This window comes from Sorex fumeus, unplaced genomic scaffold (assembly GCF_029834395.1).
Source record: "Sorex fumeus unplaced genomic scaffold, SorFum_2.1 ptg000054l, whole genome shotgun sequence".
NCBI classification, from domain to species: Eukaryota; Metazoa; Chordata; class Mammalia; order Eulipotyphla; family Soricidae; genus Sorex; species Sorex fumeus.
This window is the reverse complement of record NW_026606111.1, coordinates 40,035,296-40,054,895: the sequence shown is the minus strand read 5'-3', so window position 1 is coordinate 40,054,895 and position 19,600 is coordinate 40,035,296. Positions and strand designations below refer to the sequence as shown.

Genomic DNA, 19,600 nt, shown 5'->3' with positions numbered 1-19,600 from the left:
TCTATTGTACATAGAAAACCTGTTTGGCACTGATTACAATAATTTAAAACTAAATTATTGTGTAACTTATGTTATTGGAAGTAGAGCAGAAAAATGGATTTTGAATAATATAGCTTGAATATTAAAGTAAATGTTATTTTTATCCTAATTTAGCATGCATATTATAGCAGAACTGCAGTACTAAGACTTCTTGAAAAGAAGTATAAATCTCTGGTAAGTCTATATATTTAGAAATAATAACAATATATTATGTGATATAATAACTTATGTGTAAAGCTGAATGATAATATTGCATAATAAATCAATCTCCCTTTTATGTGATTTTGCTTACAATTCTATGAAACACACACACACACACACATATATATAGAGAGAGAGAGAAGAAGAAGAAGGAATGAGAGATTTAAAATGCCATCAGGTTAACAATAGAAAATTATAGTATACATTAAATTGGGCTGCTATATTTAATAAGCTAGAGACAAGCCATCTTTTTTTTTTCTTTTTGAGTCACACCCGGCGATGCACAGGGATACAGGGATTACTCCTGGCTCTTAACTCAGGAATTACTCCTGGCCTTGCTCGGAGGACCATATGGGATGCTGGGACTTGAACCTGGGTCGGCCGTGTGCAAGGCAAACGCCCTACCCGCTCTGCTATTGCTCCAACCCCGAGACAAGCCATCTTTTTAAGTACTATCATATAATTTAATTTATTTTAGGACAGTTTTGTAAAATATATACATGTGTTTTTAACTAGGAGTTGCATGAAAAACTGATAAATGTATTGCATTTATAACAAGAGTTCGTTTGAGTTCCATAAAATATAAATGAATAGTGTAAAATGTATTAGCAGAATTATTCACATTTGATGTTGTTGGTAGCATAATATGTAAAGGCACTGAAAGGAATTGAAAAGAAACCAGCAAGTGAAATATTGAGAAGCATGGCATTTATTAAATTATATAAATTTCCAATTTACTATGACATGATTAACTTTGAGATGATATGACTTTGAGACAATCAGTATGACTTACGTAGTTTGATATAATCTTGTGGTTAGAAGTTGGGAAAAGGGAAAGGTTTCTAGAATTGTAAATTTTTGGATGAGTTCAGTAGAGCATAAAATGAAAGAAAGAGAACTATAATTGTTTTGTATTCGAGAATCAGGAGAATCGAGTGTCAGAAGACGGAGAAAGGGATATCGAATAGGATGGGAATTTATTTGTAGAGGTAATAGATGCTTTACTCTTTAGAGAAATTGAATTGAAATATAGTCATTCCACATCTCATTTCTCTCCCATTCCCATTTTAAATGAAAATTTGTGGTTACTATATGAGCATAGATTGATTTTGTTAGGCTGAGGGCGGGGGGAACTAAACAGGATTATATTTTTACTCCATGCTTGACATACAAATAACTTACTATTGTTATCCCAGAGACCCCCAAGAGGAAATATTTCAAATGTATTTCTTATAGACTTAACTGTTCACATTTAAAAATAAGGAACATATTTTAATTATATTCTGCAGATAGTTCTCCCAAAGTATGTCATTATTTTTTTTTCCCTTTATTGTATTTTATTTTTTTTAAAGTTGTAGATTTACAATTTTTTGTGCTTTGGTTTCAATTATACAATGATCAGATACCCATCCCTCCACCAGTGCCCATTTTCCACCACCATGGATAATATCCCTCCCACCCCCATCCCCCCATCCCCCCTGTCTCTGTGGCAGGGCAATCCCCTGTGTTCTCTCTCTCCTTTTGGGTGTTGTGGTCTGCAAAAGAGGCATTGAGTGGCAAACATGTTCAGTCCATAGTCTACTTTCGACATGCATCTCCCCTCCTGGGAGGATCCTCCAAACATCCTTTATTTGGTGCTTCCTTCTCTATCTGAACCGCCCTTTCCTCTAGGATACCCGGCTGGCCTCTAAGTTATGGAGTAATCCTCCTGGTGCTGATCTCAGCTATTCTTGGGTATTAATCTCATACTTTGTTACTTTATATCCCCCAGATGAATGCAATCTTTCTATGTCTATCCCTCTCTTTCTGACTCATTTCGCTTAGCATGATACTTTCCATATTGTACCACTTGTATGTAAATTTCATGACTTCATCTTTTCTAAGAGCTAGTATGTCAGTATTTTATCAACTTGGTCATTTTGTCTCAAGTACATTATTGAATCAAACTCACAGGCGATTTGAGTTTATACTTAGTTTTCTTCTAGAATATCTTCTTTGTCTCTTTCTCCTCTCCCCCTCCCCCTCCCCTCCCCCTCCCCCCTCCTCCTCCTCCTTCTTCCTCCTCCTCCTCCTCCTGGTGTGCCTCAGGGAGCCTTAGGAGGAGGTGTCAGGGCTAGAACCCTGATGAGCCCAGGCAAGGAAAGTACCCTACCCACTGTGCTATTGCTCCAACCTTTAAAGCTTTCTTAAGTTTATAAAATATCAAAAAATACATTTTGATGCAAAGTTGGCTCATATTATGAAAGCTAACTAGGAGAAATAAAAACAGTGGCTATTAGTTGTTTCTATTTTCTTGATTTAGGATCACATTTTATTTGAATTTTTCCATGGATTTGTCTTTTCCTTTCTTAAAGAGCTGTTTGGAGAAGTATGTTCCTTGTAGCAGCCTATTTGGTGTGATGATCTACTAAAGCATTTCTTCTGATAATATTTTCTGCAACAAAATTGCCTGTGTTTTGCATTGCATAGCTGTGTAGGCACTAGCTATATATATTTCGACTGAAAAGTTGAAGTATCATTTAAGTTGAATTTTTAATTAAAAACATTTTAAATATAAAACATTTTAAATATAAAACTAATTTGTGATTGGAGGCTATTCTGTGCAGTTCTTTTCACATTTTTGATGTTTTCAGCAAATAATATTATACAACAAAATATATGAAAATTTAAAGAGGCAGTTGATGAAGTTAGTTTTGCTTTTGTAGCCTTGCAAAGGCATGAACTTGTTGAAAAGTATATTTTCATTTTATGTAAATATATACCTTTTACTTTTTAACAAATTGAATCTTTTGTCCAGTTTTACCTTAGAGTAGCTCCTGAAATTATTTTATGTGGTGTCTGTGCACTTATTTTTTTATACCCTCTTAAAATGATTTTAAGAAGCATTGGCATCTGTTATTTTAACTCTCCTTTGGATTTTTCTGTATTCCTGTTTTTGTTTTATTTTTGCTTTAACATCCTCTCTCCCTTCATTCCATTTTTGGGATTCAAAATTGAGTATATACTGGCTATTGTGTAACTGATAGTGAAAGAGAATGATTAGCAAATAAAAACTTGAATTTTACAGAAAGTTTCTGTTAATCTTCCTGATTGGGAAAATCTTTTCTTCTTCTTCCTCCTCCTCCTCCTCCTCCTGCTCCTCCTCCTCCACCTCCTCCTCTTCCTCCTTTTTCTCCTCCTCCTCCTCCTCCTTCTCCTCCACCTCCTCCTCCTCTTCCTCCTCCTCCTCCTCTTCCTCCTGCTCTTCCTTCTCTTTCTCTTTTTCTTCCCTCTCCTCCTCCTTTCTTCCTTCTCCTCCTCCTCTTCCTTATCCTCCTCCTCCTCCTCTTCCTTCCTCCTCTTTCTTCTCCTCTTCCTCCTTGTCTTCTTTCTCTTTCTCCTCTCTTCCTCCTCCTTTCCTCCTCCTCCTCCTCCTGTTCCTCCTCCTCCTCCTCCTCCTCCTCCTCTTCTTCCTCCTCCTTATTTTCCTTATCCTCCTCCTCCTCCTCCTCCTCCTACTTGATTTCAGGGTCATATCAGTGATGGTGTTTATGGCCTTCTCTTTTGGCTCTATGCTTAGGGATCATTTATGGCAGTGCTCAGGGGAACCAACCATATACAGAGTCAGAGATCAGATGGCAGTTGTCTACATGCAATGTAAGAGCTTTAGGCCCTCTACTATCTCTCCAACCCCAGGGTAATCATTGTTTATACCCTCGACTTGACTCTTTAGACCACTATTTAAATTTATCTACTAAATTGATGAACTTTCTGCTCCTGTACTGTGAAGGGGATTTTAACCTAGTGTTGTTTTCCTGCAATTGTTCCTTATCCTATGATTGTTAATTTTTGAGCTAGTTTAAGAGGTTAGGAGAAATAGGAGAAAAAGATGTGGTATAAGTTGGTGGGGAAGATAAAACTGGATAGTTGTGGGTGTAAGAAAGATGTGTTTCTGGGACTAGAGACAAAGCACAGTGGATAGGGGGCTTGCCTTGTGTACAGCTGACCCAACTTCGATTCCCAGCACCTCATATCGTCCCCTGAGCCCACCATGAGTGATCCCTAAGCACAGAGCCAGGAGTAACCGCTGAGTATCATTGGGTATAGTCCAAAAAAAAAAATAAGAAAAAAAAAGTATTTCTGATGGTTTGAATGGAAGTGAGCTAGAACGTGGCTTCTTAAACTTTTACTATTCACTACCCCTTTCACCTGCAATTTTTTTTTATCTGACCTTGTTTATTTGTATAGAGATTTAATATCTACTAATAAGTGATAAACTTATTTTTGAAGCAAAATTTTACAAAGTTATGTGACCAACAGTTCAAGAAGCTAAAACTTTGAAAAGGATAATATTTTGAGTGAAGAAGCTGACTCTTTTACCTTCTAATTTTTTGAGCTCCTCTTGTGTTGTTTTTTTGTCATGTTAAAAATTTCCTGTAACATCAGTTGCTGTTCTAAGATGTTTTGTTCAAAGTGTACATACAAATTAGTATTATAAGACTAAATTTGTCTGGTGAGTTGGGTTTTTTTTTCAACTTTTAGACCCCCACCTAGCAGTTTTCAGGTCTTACTCCTGGCTCTGTTCTCAGGAATCATTCCTGGTGGGCTTAGGAGACATCCTGAGGTGCCAGGGATTGAACCTAGCTTGGCTCTGTGCAAGGCAATTCTCTACCTGCTACACATTATCTTTTCAGTCCATAAGTAGGCATTCTTAATAAGAAGAGACTGCAGTTTAGACTTGGTAACTCATGAAAAACCTGAAACCAATTATTAAGCACCAGCAGGAGTGACCTCTGAGTATAGAAGCAGTACTAAGCCCTGAGTACAGCAAGATGTAATTCCCCCACCCAACACCCCAAAATTAAAGAAATCACCTATTTAAAGAAAATCATTGTCCCTTTCCTTTTTGATATGCATTTTACATTTAACTGGTGGCATGCGTTGCAGAATAGTACAATTTCCGTAAATTTGCTTTTGACTGGTCATATACTGAACTGAGTTTTGGTGACCTGTTTTGTGTGTGGCATGTCAAATTTAGGATTGGAATATATTGAAGATGGGATGGAATGATGGTTTGGTGAGTTACTGATAGGTATTTTTTGTTTTTTTGGTTATGGGGAGGATGTTTGGGCTACACCCAGTTGTGTTCAGGGCTGAATCTTGGCTCTGGGCTCAGGGATAGATGCTGGCAGTGCTCAGGGGACCATATTTGGTACCAGGGATTAGATCGGGATTGGCTGACTGCTAGGCAAGTGCTTTGATCCCTATCTTGTCACTGTTCCTGTCAGATTTTTACCTGCTGAAGTAGCACAATTATTTTCGAAATTTTGAAAATCGTCTAAAGGTACTCATGGAGATTGAGAAGTCTTAAAGAAGATCAAGTAATCTAAGCAAAAGTTGAAGAAAACATGAATTTGTGGTATAGCAGCAAAAGTTTGGATACGTGGATAAATTCAGAAGTAATATATTTAAAGTACTAGATTGAGAAGAACTGACCTTTCAAATGGGGTTATGGGTATGAATTTAACTCAATTAAATGATAAATGTTATTCATTGAGATAAGTAACACAGCGTAGTAGGATAAAAATAGAAAGAAAATTGGCTAGATAATGATTTAGATTTGACAGATTTGATCATAGAAAGTTTCAGATGCAGATTTCTAGAAGACAATTTTTATATTATGATCTGAATCACTAAATCTTGGTATGGATGTGGGAGAGGGGTCCCAAAACTATGTCCCAGTATGATTATTGTATGTACTCATAGGATGCAGTGTGTAGTTATACACCCAGCTGTGACTTTTTAAATTTCACAATTTTTTGTCTGTTTGGACCATACCTGGCTGTGTTCCTGCCTGTCTTGGAGGACCATATTGGGTTCCAAGGAATCAAACCTGGATTGTGTATGTGCAAGGCATGCATCTTAATTGCTGTGCTATCTCTCTGGTCCCTGATTTTTCTTAATTTTTATTAGTGAAACATCATGAAGTACCAAGGATTTTTCTTTTAATTTTTATTAGTGAAACACCATGAGGTACAGTTGTAGACTTATAAATTTTTGTGCTTGGGTTTCGATTATACAATGATCAAGTACCCATCCCTACACCAGTGCCCATTCTCCACCACCATGGATCCCAGTATCTCTCCCACCCTTCATCCCCCCCATCCCACCCTGCCTCTGTGGCAGGGCATTCCCTTTTGTTCTCTCTCTCCTTTTGGGTGTTGTGGTCCGCAGAAGAGTTATTGAGTGGCAGTCATGTTCGGTCTATAGTCCACTTTCAACATGCATCTCCCATCCTGGGAGGATCCTCCAAACACTCTTTACCTGGTGCTCCCTTCTCTATCTGAGCTGCCTCCTCCCCCACCATGCCCGGCTGGCCTCTAAGCCATGGAGTAATCCTCCTGGTACTTAACTCGGCTATTCTTGGGTATCAAACAGAAAAAGGATACATAGCAAAATCAGCATAGAAACATTCATTGAGTGAAGTTTGAAGGAAACCAAACAAGTTTCCAAGAATATTTTTCCTAGTGAAGTTACACAGCATTCCTATTCTTCCAGAATCAACTTGGGATAGCATGTGTAAGATGCCATTATTGAAGGAATTTCCAGATTCCCAGAGAGTAAGCAAATACTAAACATGTCATGTTTTTGTAACATTTAAAAGAGTGACGTCTCCCTATCTGTTCTTATAATGTTCTTTCCACCAGCCTTGATTTATAATCTGAAATACTTGATTTTTATAATCTGAAATACTCGATTTCCAGGAACTATTTATTTCCAGCCAGGCTTTTTCAAAGATAGAAGTCCTGTCACTGTGCTTCTGTTAAGGGTGAATGAGGTCCAGCTCAATGGGCTGGAGTACATGCTTTGCATGCCAGAGGCCTGGGTTCTATCCCTGGCACCTCATTGTTTATCAAACACCTCCAGGAATGACCCTTAAGAACCATGCCAGAGCTTGCTCCTGAGCATCACCAAACAGAAGAATGAGACAGAAGTCTCTGATTTTCTGGATCTAGGAATTATGAAATTAACCTCTTACATCATAAAAACTCCCCTGCCTCCAGTCCTCCATCTAAAGCCCAGTCCTGCCTCCTGGACACTTATTTTTTTCTTTAAAATATTTTGATGTAGAAAAAAAAGCAACAGGGGCCAAAGTGATAGCACAGTGGGTAGGGTGTTTGCCTTGCACACGACCGACTGGGTTCTATCCCCAGCATCCCATGTGGTCCAGCCTAGCACTGCTAGGAATAATTCCTGAGTGCAGAGCCAGGAGTAACCTCTGAGCATCGCAGGGTGTGACATCCCCCCCCCCAAAAAAAATTTAAAAAAATAAAAAAAAGCGCCAACTGCTGACACAATTCCAGGATTAAAATGAATTAGATAACAAAGTTACAATATTAAAATCAATAGATCTAGAAAATAAATTTATGTGAGCATTGCTGTATTTGATTGCAAGATTGGTAACTACTTTTCTAAGATTAAGCTTTTTTTTGGCAGATATGGGAGGTGGGTAGGTCTGCTGGGCTTCCAGAAGTCTTTGGAGTCAGGGAAAAGCTACCCACCCCCATGCCAGAAAAAAGCACTGGAATTCTCAGTCAAGGTGCTCATTCCTGAAATCATTCAGAGATTGGTGTGTCTGCAGAGACTGCAGAGAATATTTGTGGGGTGGTGGAATTGAGCCCTTGGCATAGCTTTAATGGTGGGGATGGTGCTATTGTCAGAGCTTGGTTTGGCGGGCATTTGGCCTGCCTGCCTTGTACATTTCTTTATTTTCTGTAACTATGCTCTCTCTGTCGTGATTAGTCAGTCAAATGCATCTTCTCTCCTGGCATTCTCCTATAACAATTTAAGCATAATATTTCCAATCTTAAAAGGAGTTCACTTTTGATTCCAAGACTTCTTTACCAGCTGTGTCTCTATTTAGAATATTTTTCTTCATTGACAGTATTCCTTTAAACAGAAGTTATAAGTAGCCGGCTTTTCTCCCCACCTCAGTTTTTAGAAATTTTGGAAATTGGAATTTCCATTTCTATTCCTTTCATTTCCTGAAACAAATCTCTTCCAGGTTATCAGCACGTTTCTTAGTATCAAATACAGTGATTATCTAGTCTTTTCTCTCTTTCATTGAACACTAGAAGGAAATGGCACCTAAGTTAAGTGCTGAAGCAAGAGGAGAATTAAAATCTCAGCTTTTGGAGAATGACAGGAGAGTCATAAGAACAAGTACAGAAGTGAAGATCATTTTATGAAATGTAAAATACATTGGTGTTGGAACATTTTTGCCTAAAACTCAACCATGAATAACTTCATAATTCATAGTGACTTACTTAAGAGTTATCATGCATCACTAAACTTTAACCCAAGATGCTGACAAATATTTACATTTTCCCAGTATATCTTTTTTTGCCTTATGAAGTTTTTCTAATAGATAAATTTATAGGCTAAAATTTTATGTAATTAATAAGTTATTGTTTTATTAGATAACTGCAGCTGTTCAGCAGTGTGTTCAGTACTTTGAGTTATGTGAAACCATGAAGACTGATGAGATTTTGGGACCTTCAAGGCATTGTGGTAAGATTTTATATTACAAATATGTAATGGTGATTACATTAATAAAATAGCTTATTTATTGTTTTGTTTTTTTCACCCTGCTATGCCTAGGGCTTACTTCTGACTCTGTGTCCAGGGATCACTCCTGGCAATGCTTGGAGGACATATTGGGTATCAGGGATTGAATCTAATTTGATCTCATGTGATGAAAGCACGCTGCCACTATTCTATCTCTCTGACCCTGCTTATTTATTTTATTTCTTTTCTCTTATTATCACTCACTCCATTTCCCTCCTATTCCCTCCTCTCAGCACTTCTCCCTTCCCTTCCTCTCTGGTGCCTTTGTTCTCTGGGGTCAGTCCTGGCAGTGCTCAAGAGACCAGGTGGTACTAGGGATCAAACTGGAGCAACTGCATGCATGTCAAGTGCATTAACTCCCTGGACTAGTTCTCCAACCCCTAAAAATAGTTTATATTATTATTATTATTTTATTATAATTGCTATTATTGCAATTTTTTTTGGACCACACTGAGACAAACAGAATGTGCCTCCAAATTGTACTTAAGGCCACTCCCCCCACCTATGCCTTGTTTTGGGATCATTAGATTGGGAGCTTTAAGGGGACAGTAACCTGAGATGCAATTGGGGGTCACACTCCTTCAGTTATTTGTTTATCCATAGTTATGGTTTTGTTGTACACTGTTGCCTCCCTTAGCACCAACCATGTGCTCAGGACCCTCCACTTATGTTCTCATGTTACTTCCAGTCAATCTATTCATTTCCCATATATCTCCTTTACTACCCCCTCTCCCTCAGCCTGACTCAGGTTTGTATTTGAATTTAAGACTTTTTTTTTTTTTGCTTTTTGGGTCACACTTGGTGATGTGATGCACAGGGGTTACTCCTGGCTCTGTACTCAGGCGTTACTCCTGGCTGTGCTCAGATGACTACATGGGATACTGGGAATCAAACCCAGGTCGGCTGCATGCAAGGCAGATGCCCTACCTGCTGTGCTATCTCTTCAGCCCCAGGATTTAAGACTTTTTATTCTGCATTTTTACTGCTCTTTTCCTTTCATCATACAGCTTGCCATTGTTATTTTATGTCACTTCCCTTAAGCAAATAATAAGTACTTTGAGCAGAAAGATATGATTTTCTTCACCTCTGGGAAAATTCTTTATCTAATTCAAGCAAGAAAATGGTCAAAGATCAGTAATTACTGGCTTTCAGAAACTAGGGTTTTGTAGTAAAAGGAGTTAGAAACCAGAATTTACTCTTTAAGTGAAAGGATACATAAGTTTATGTTATATCACTACATGAATTTGTCTGATTTCTTGATTTTAAAATATCTCTAGGTTGATTTTTTTTCCCCTCTCCTCTACTTCGCCTAATAGCCTTTCCTGGCTTGGTTTTCTTTTTTTCCCTGTGTAGAGAAGATTTCAGGGCACTAACTGCATTCTTTTGCCATTTCTTTTATAACTCTGCTCTTTTCTCTTTCAGATATTCTGGCCTGCAGTTCCTAAGCTTTAGATCATACTTAATCTTCTTTGGTCCACAGAACATTGAGCAAAGAACATTTGTTATGTAAATTAACTGCACATGTGTATATTTCTCTAGCTTCAGCTGTTCTTTTATATGCCTTTAGAATCCTCTAAGATATTTTTCCTGTAATGATCTGTAATAGTTTACTGCAAGCCTTCATTAGATTCACTAACTGCCTGCCTTGCCACTTTTTCTCAGGAAACCTTGTATTCATACTTCACTTAGAAAAATGAGATATCCCAAATGTTCTTTGTCTGTGCATACAAGTGCATACTTATATGCCCTTATCAAAAATCCCCTTACTGTAAACTACAATGCAAGTGAGCCCAAATTGCATATCAGGATATTACTGTCCCCTTAACCTCCCACCCCACCCCAGTGTAATGATCCCGAAGCAAGTCAGAGGTTGGGGAGTAGCCTTGGGTTCAATTTGGAGGCACATTCTATTTGTTTCTAAAAGTAGCAAATTACCAGGAGCATATTGATTTTTTTTCCTGGAAAGGGTGCAGGTGGTAAGTCAAATAAGTTTGGGGATGTCTGAGATTTTAATTTTATTTGCTAACATAGTTATAAGCAGGGTTATGTTCTGTGGTGACTTTTAATTAGTAGAATTTGATAATACCCGCTGTGATAGTACTAATTTGATAGTACTAATATTTTATTTGAATTTCTCTGTGCCTTGAGTTGAAATGTCTTGATGTCTATTTCACACAATCTTTTGGTATTTGCTTTATAATGAAGAGTGTATGTATATTAATCATTCTCCTCAGTTTCAGAAATTTCAGAAATTTTGTAATACATCTTTTTTTTCAGATTTAGATGTCAGAGAATTTTAGGAAACAGTAAGAAAAATGCATATTTTAAATATACTAATAATTTCTCTTCATTGTAGATTTGTAGCCTTGTTAAGTGTTCAGAAGATACTGAAGACAGGTATTATAAAATATAATGACATAAAAATAAATGTTATTGTTTTCTTCTCTTTTAAGGGAACAAGCAGAAAGGTTTATACTACACAGGACAAGAACTACAATATATATATTTCATTCACTCGCTGTGCTTTTTAGGAAGATTACTGATCTATACTCAGGGTAGGAAGCTATTTCCTATAAAGCTGAAAAATAGAAAAGGTAAGTGTATTTAGGTGATTTGAAATATTCAGATATGGGGTTTATATTATGGATGTTACAATTTGGAGATTTTGCCTGATTTCTCCTAGGTACTTAGTGACATACAATTTTAGTTTATAGGCGATTTGGTCACCTTTCTAAGTGGTTTTCAGTATGTACTTTTTTCATACTGAAGCAAACTTGTTTTTCGTTTTGTACTTTGTTTATTCTCTTAAATTTTAAGTTTCTATTAGATATATAGTACAGAGATCAGTAAACTTCTGTAAAGTACCACGTAGTCATTATTTCAGCTTTTGTGAATCACATGCTATTATGTTGTTTATTTGATATGTGTATACATACCAGCTTACATGGATGAAAAATTATTATCTCATGTCTAAAACTGCTAGTTGTTGAAAGACCTGCTCTTGGAGCTGTATATTGATTAAATCTGGGAATTTGAATTTCTCATTTTCCCTACAATTTGTAAGACTTTCCTTTTATCTCTATTCTTCGTACACATCATGTGGTTTAAGCTGTAGACCTGTTTCCCTTCTGGATGTCTGGAATCCTAGCCTCTGCTCAGTGATTTTTTTATTTTCAATTCCCACTGAACGCCTCGAGCACTGGCTCTCTTATGAGCTGCATTGGTAAACCACATTTCATGCCTGTTGTTACAACCTGTTGCTTTAAAACTCAACTATGAGGTGACCCTTGGACACTTACACTTGGTTTCCTCTGGATTTAACCTTTGACATGCTTTGTAGCCTTTAATTTATATATATATATTTTATTGAATCACCGTGTGATAGTTACAAAGCTTTCATGATTGAGTTTCAGTCATAAAGTGATCGAACACCCAGCCGTCCACCAGTGTACATTTTCCATCACCAATGTCCCTAGTATCCCTCTCACCACCCCCACTCTGATCCCACCTCTGCCTCTATGGTAGACAACTTTCTTCTTTATCTCTCTCTACTTTTGGTCATTATGGTTTGCAATACAGATACTGAGAGGCCAGCATGTTTGGTCCTTTACTTACTTTCAGCACACATCTCCCACTCTGAATGATCCCTCCAACCATCATTGACTTAGTGATCCTTTCTCTATCCCAGCTGCCTTCTCCCCCAGCTCACAAGGTAGTCTTTGACCTTGGAATAGTCTTCCTGTTCCTTTTCTCTGCTTTGCAGCCTTTTGTTGTGTATTAGACATCATAACTGATTGTAGGTTGTGTCTTGTGAGTCTTCCTTGAGAATCGTTGCATTTGGTCTTAGAGACCTGTGACACATTGTACACATCTTTAAAAAAGAAAGAAAAGTTATTCTCTGCTTGTGAGACTTACACAGTTATGCCTGATACATTATATATACATATATATAATATTATTATTAGGATTATTATTTGGTAGCTGTTTTGAAGTTGTTCTACTGTCCTAAATCTTTTCCTCCTCCTCCTCCTCCTCCTCCTCCTTATCTATATGTTATCCTTAATTTATTTAGCAGTTAATATTGACAGTCAACATCTACTTTGGGTCTATCAAATATTCGTCATTTGAAGACTCATATTTATTTATTTATTTATTTATTTATTTTTTACTGAATCACAGTGAGATACAATTACGAAGTTGTTTATGATTGGATTTCAGTCATACAGTGTTCCAACACCCATACCTTCATCACTGTCTATTTTCCACCAGCAGTGTCCCCAGTTTCCCTCCCCTGACCTCTGTCTGACTGTATGCCAGGCACTTTTTTCCTCTCTCTCTCTCTGTATCTCTCTCTCTCTCTGTACCTCTCTCTCTCTCTCCTCTCCCCTTTTGGGTATTATGGTTTGCAATACAGGTACTGAATGTTTACATCTGTAATCCCTTTTAACTACTTTCAGCATTCAGTTCTTGTCCAGAGTGATTATTTCCAACTTGCAGACTCAGTTTAAAAAAATCTGTTATACATTATTAGGGTATAACATTTATTGAAGTAAACATTTATCTTTTGTGTTTTGTGTGTACATTTAATATTCTTTTTTTATTTTTACATGTTATTTATTTTTAATTTTTTATTATTGAATCACCGTGAGAACAGCCACAAAGATTTTCAGTTTAAGTCTCAGTCAGTCATATAATGCTCAAACACCCATCCCTTCACCAGTGCACATTTTCCACCACCAAGAAACCCAGTACACCTCCCCTCCTACCCTCCCCTTGCCTGTGTGGCAGATTTCCACTTTACTCTCTATGTTGATCACATTCAGTATTATGACAGAAGACCCACTATTATTTTATTTGGAATTTTCCCCAACAATCAGACCTACCAAAAAGACATCATTAGATAATTTGTTTTCTGTTGCTGATTATGAAGAGCATATGATGTTGCACGGGAGCTATTGTGGCCACGTGATTTTGGATTTCTGATATTTTAGTAATAAGTCTGAGGGATTACTGCCAAAAGCCACTGGGTTCTGAGATTGGTTTGCGTGCCTCCGGGATCATGGTTGTTTAGTAGCTGGAGAAGACATTCGTGGGCGGCAGCTCAGTGCCTTGTCAGGGCGGGGAGCAGAGCTGATTCCACCCCCTATCCCATGAGGCCCCACGTGCCTTGTCACTGCAGTCTCATACCTGGCTGTCCTTTAGGCTCTGAAAGATGGTGGCCACCATGCCGCCGCCACCAGAGGGAAAAGGTCGAGGGACAAACACCCTTCCCCTCCTGGGGTGGCATGGTACCGTAGTTTAATGCACAGTCCAGATGCATTTCTGCCAAAAGCTGGTGGTATCTGAGATTGGTTTATGTGCCTCTGGGATCATGGCTATTCAGGAGCCAGCAGAGGTGTTCATGGGTGGCAACTCGGAGCCTTGTCAGGGCGGGGAGAAGGGCAGGTTCCAACCCTCATTCCATGAGGTCCCATGTGTGTCGTCACTGCAGTCTCATACCTGGCTGTCCATTAGACTCTGAAAGATGGCAGCCACCATGCCACTGTTGCCAGGGGGGAAAGGTGGAGGGACAAACACCCTTCCCTTCCCGGGGTGGCATGGCACCATAGTTTAAGGCACAGTCCAGATATATTTCTGTTGGGCATTATATTTTGCTTGAATTTTTCCACCAACATTCAAGCCTGCCTTCTAGGGACAGATGCTAGATCATTCACTTTTCATTGCTCACTTTGTGTATCAAATAAGGTTGTGTGGCCTGGTCGCTGGTTCAGAAGAATAGTCCTGGTGCCCACATACTGGAGCCATGCTTGTAGAAGCTCATAGTCACTGGGATTCCATCAGGAGAAGGCAGGGAGACAGCACCTGTCCATCAGGCACCTCCCACCGATATTGGCTCAGTATGGGGACTGGAGAATTCTCTAGGTGTTGTGGCGCCCGCCAGCCAGGTTTCTTCACTACTGTGCGTGGAAAGATGGCACCGGAGGTGGGTTGAGGTCGTGACTTCCAGGATTAGGGACTGACTGGGAGCCGGGCTGCAACTGCCCGGCCCAGTGCCCCCATGTGGTTCGGAAGAATAGTCCTGGTGCTGACATACTGGACTCATGCTTGTAGAAGCTCATGGTCGCCAGGATTCCATCTGGAGAAGGTGAGGAGACTGCATCTGCCCCATCTGGCACCTCCCAGTGATATTGGCTCAGTATGGGGCCCAGATAATTCTCCTGGTGTTGTGGTACCTGCTGGCCAGTTTTCTTCACTGCTGTGTCATGTATACTATTCTTTATGTGGTCTTATCTTGAGCTGGAATCTACAGCTACAGAGCATGAATCAAATCAGAACCAAATCTGTCATACTGTGTTATATAATTTAGGAGCTAAGAAGGGTTTATATGAATGTATTTATTTTAACCACTGTTAAAATGAATTTTTTAATTAATTTCCTATTGGTATATACTACCATATACGTTTTAGTAATACAATTTAACACCTTGATATGTGTATACAACATATTTTACCCACTACTGTAGATCAAATTTATCTTCTATTCTTATTCCTTGTACTTCTCTTCCTTCTGTAAGCACCATATTTTTCTGAGACTGAGTTATTTTTGTTGAATTCTATTAGTCTTTGCTTATAACTTTATTTTATTTTTTATATATTTTCATTTATATTTTTTATAAGTGAACCTATCTGGCATTTGTCTTTCGCTTTCTGACTTATTTTACTTGGCACAGTCACCTCAAGTTTTATCTGTGTTGTAAAAAGATTTTTATTTTTAAGAGCTGAGTAGTTTTCCATCAGATATAACACAACTTTTTTTTTTTTCAGTCCAGTCATTTTTCAGTGGGCATTTAGACTATTTCCAGGTTGTGGTTCTTATCAATAGTACACCTATTAACATATGGCTTTTCAAAGTATTGTTTTCATATTCTTTGCCACTGGATCATATGATGTTTTTTAGTTGTACTTTTTTTGGGGGGGAGGAGTACACACCTGGTGTTTTTCCAGGCTTATTCCTGGCTCTGCATTCAGGGATCACTCCTGGTGGTGCCCAGGAGACCTTATGAGGGGCCCTGAATTGAAGTTGGATCAGCAGTATGCAAAGCAAGTGCTCTGTCTGCTACACTATCTCTCCAGCCCCTCTAGTTTTATTTTTTTTAAATCCTCATAATGTTTTCCATACTGTGTCAATTTACATTAACAATGTAAATTCCATTGTCAATATATAAGAATTCCAAGAAGTGTATCTCTGTTTTTTTAACTAATGGAAAGAATCAAATGCATGTTTTGTGACATGAAAAATATATAGTTTAAAGTTTGATGTACATAAATAGTCTTATATTTACATTCATTGCACTATTATTACACTGTTGTGGTTTACATAATCATCTGAATTCAGCCATACTTGTTCATTTGCATATTATCTCTGAGCACTTTGTGCCATAATGGCAGAGTACCTATAATACAGACTGTTAGTACCTATGATACAGACTGTTAGGCTTCAAAGTCTACACTCTGATCTGAAAATGTTTGCCAGTCCTGTTCTATATATATATATATATATATATATAACAGTTTAAAAGTTAGTTTGATCAGTATACTAAACTGAATTTTATAATTTTTAATGGAATAAATTTTAAGTAGCTGATCAGATTCAGAGATATTTCTGTGGTAGATTCATTTTAAGTAATCGATTCAACAAAATTAGTAAAATTGTACCTTGACATATCATCTACTTTTTTCCTGTTGCTTACTCACAATATCTAAGTATATGTGTTTATTTATTTTTGTGTTTCTTGATTTATAACTGATTTATAACTGCTTTTCCCTAATGATACTGCAGTTTATATAATAGTTCAATATAGGTGGAAAGGATTATAGTTGAATACTTCTAACCTGTAAACTTATGCTAGAAAAGACTAATTGTTTTCTTTTTTCTTTTTGAAGATTCAGTATCCCTTACAGATCTGTTGGTTTTGTTTACCCGACTTATCTATTACTCACCAAGTTGTCCAAAGGTTACACCAGGTAATTCTGATTCTATTTTGAATATAGAAACACAAAACATATGAAAATATTTAAATATTATATTTTTTTAGGAAGTACATTATTTTATTTTTCCAAAAGTGATTAAACAAAGTATTTTAGATTATTTAATGTTTATATTATGCTTATTCACTCTTAAATTATTTTTATGGCAACTTTATATGTTGCCACCCAAGCACAAAAATTTGTAAGTCTAAATATTCTATTGTTTAGATGTTTTGAGTGACTGACCTACTTTAATAAAGAGGATTCAAAAGATATCTTGGAACTAATTCATGAAATTTAATTTTGTTCATCGCTATTTTAAGATGTTCTTTGATTTTTGTAATTTAGAGTCAATTTGCGATAATGTCATTCTTGAAGATCAAGATGCTCTTAAGAAATGACATTGTAAGGAAATTTTGATAGATTTGATGCTAATGTGTTCTTTCTTGATTTTAGATTTTCCTGGGTATTTTGATCAAGTGAAACCCAAAATCATAGAGCTTTTTTTTTAATTGTAAGTTAAGGATGAAAAGAACATAAAATGCCCTTTATTTCTTAGCTGTTAATGGATTCTTTAAAAATGTTTTAAGACACTAACATTGAAAAGATAGCATGTGCCTTCCTTTTAACACTGAAAATTTCTAAGGCAAAACTGCAAGAAAACACCATAATTTATATACCTGCAAATGATGGAGCTTACTTTAGAAATGGATTGGAGTGATAATAGAGCAGGTAGGATGTGTTTGCCTTGCACATGGCTGACCCTGATTCGATTCCTCTGTCCCTCTCAGAGAGCCTGGCAAGCAACCGAGAGTATCCTGCCTGCAGGGCAGAGCCTGGCAAGCTCCCTGTGGTGTATTCCATATGCTAAAATCAGTAACAACAAGTCTTATAGTGGAGGCGTTACTGGTGCCCGCTCCAGCAAATCCATGAGCAATGGGAGGACAGTGCTACTGTGCTACAGTGCTACTTTAGAAATGTTCACAAAAATTTTGAGAGAACTGAAGTGAATCACAGAAAAAGATATTTTGGGTCATAATTTAGTCATATAATAGTCTATCTGTTAATGGATACATTTTATCTATTTAATTAGAATAGTCTATTAGCTCTAACAACAGCTTTTAGACTTCTTTCTGCCCCTTTTAGCACTTTGTTAGGTTAGTTTCCCCTCATATGTATGTATATCTGCAACATTCTGTTTAATTTAAAAAAATGTTTCTTATTCTAATTACTTGTTAATGTGTTGGTTTGCTATCAAGTAGACCTTTTTTTCTGGTCTTTTTTCTGGTCTTTCTGGTCTCTCTGTGTATTACTCTATAATTCATAGTAGGCATTCAAAGTTAGTAGATGGGGCTGGAGAGATGGAACCGTGATAGGATACTTGTCCTACAAACAACCAACTCACATGGTCCCTCATGAGAAATGATCTCTGGGCGCAGTGCTAGAAAAAAGTAAGCCCTGTGTACTGTTGAGTATGGCCCCCAAAGAAAAACAAACAAAACTCCTCAGATTGGTAGGTAAATGGATGAATGGCTATAGACTCATTAATAATACATCTCATTGTACATAGTGTTTCTCTTTGGGACCTATTTAAAAATGTTACTGAATATTTCCATTTTGTAGGGTATTGAGTTGAAGTCTTACTTATTCATGGTGTATAGAGTATTATAGCAAATTAAGAACTTGATGTACTTTTAATATGCTAGAACATTCTACTCTGAGGATTTATGATTCCTTAGTTTGTCTATGTGATACACAATTAACATTATTTTGATTAAATTTGGGAGTGATTCGGTAGGTTAAATAATATGAAAACACATTTATTTATGAAATTAAAAATTCCCCTTCCAGTGACAATTTCCCTACATTATATTTGCCCATATTTGTGTTTTCCTATATTTATTTTAACCATTGCACTGGATTTTTGGTGACATGGTCCTTATAACGTTTCTCCTATCTTCTTTCCTTCTTTTTAGTTTCATGATTTTTTTTTTTTTTTGCTCTTTGCTCTTTGGTTCACACCTGGCAATGCACAGGGGATACTCCTGGCTCATGCACTCAGGAATTACTCCTGGCGGTGCTTGGGGGACCATATGGGATGCTGGGAATTGAACCAGGGTCGTCTACATGCAAGGCAAACGCCTTACCCACTGTGCTATCTATCCATCCCCTTTTTTTTCTAATGATTCTAGTTTTCTACTATGCTCAACATCTACCTTTTTTTTGAGTAAAAGTGTATTTGTGAGGAGAAAAGTTCTGAATTTGTTTCAAACCACTGTATTACTATTAGCAAACAACGATTAATGTGAATACCATATGTTTTTTAGTATTTATATTTGTCATTTACTCATTTTTGATTTGGATATAAGAATAATATATATTAAATTAATTGCTATGCTGTCAAGTTTCAGAATTTGGTTATACATCATCCTTGGACATTGAGTTATGTGATTTTTAATTATCCTTAATTTTGAACTTTTTGAAATAACAGTAATGAACACATAACATAAAAGTGTTTGTTGTTTACATTTTTGAAAATGATTCTTCTTTGTCAGAAAATTATTCTCCTGCAAGTATGGTGACTGAAGTTCTGCGTATACTTTGTGATCATAAAGAATGTGCAGTTGAATGCTTATATAACAGCACTGTCATTGACGCACTTCTCCAGCCTATTAGTAATTTAATGAAAGGAACTAAGGTTGGTATTTATTAAAGAGAATCTATTA

The 19,600-nt window shown here is 37.1% G+C and overlaps 1 protein-coding gene across 1 annotated transcript in view; it reads left to right on the top strand.

The window, feature by feature from the left end:
• Positions 1-19,600, top strand: part of TBC1D32 (TBC1 domain family member 32) — a 332,745-nt gene that overhangs the window by 41,445 nt on the left and 271,700 nt on the right. The window contains exons 10-14 of the mRNA XM_056125154.1: positions 154-213; positions 8,700-8,790; positions 11,301-11,441; positions 16,791-16,871; positions 19,430-19,572. Of these exons, the coding sequence (XP_055981129.1) occupies positions 154-213; positions 8,700-8,790; positions 11,301-11,441; positions 16,791-16,871; positions 19,430-19,572 (516 nt within the window). The remainder of the gene's footprint in view (positions 1-153; positions 214-8,699; positions 8,791-11,300; positions 11,442-16,790; positions 16,872-19,429; positions 19,573-19,600) is intronic.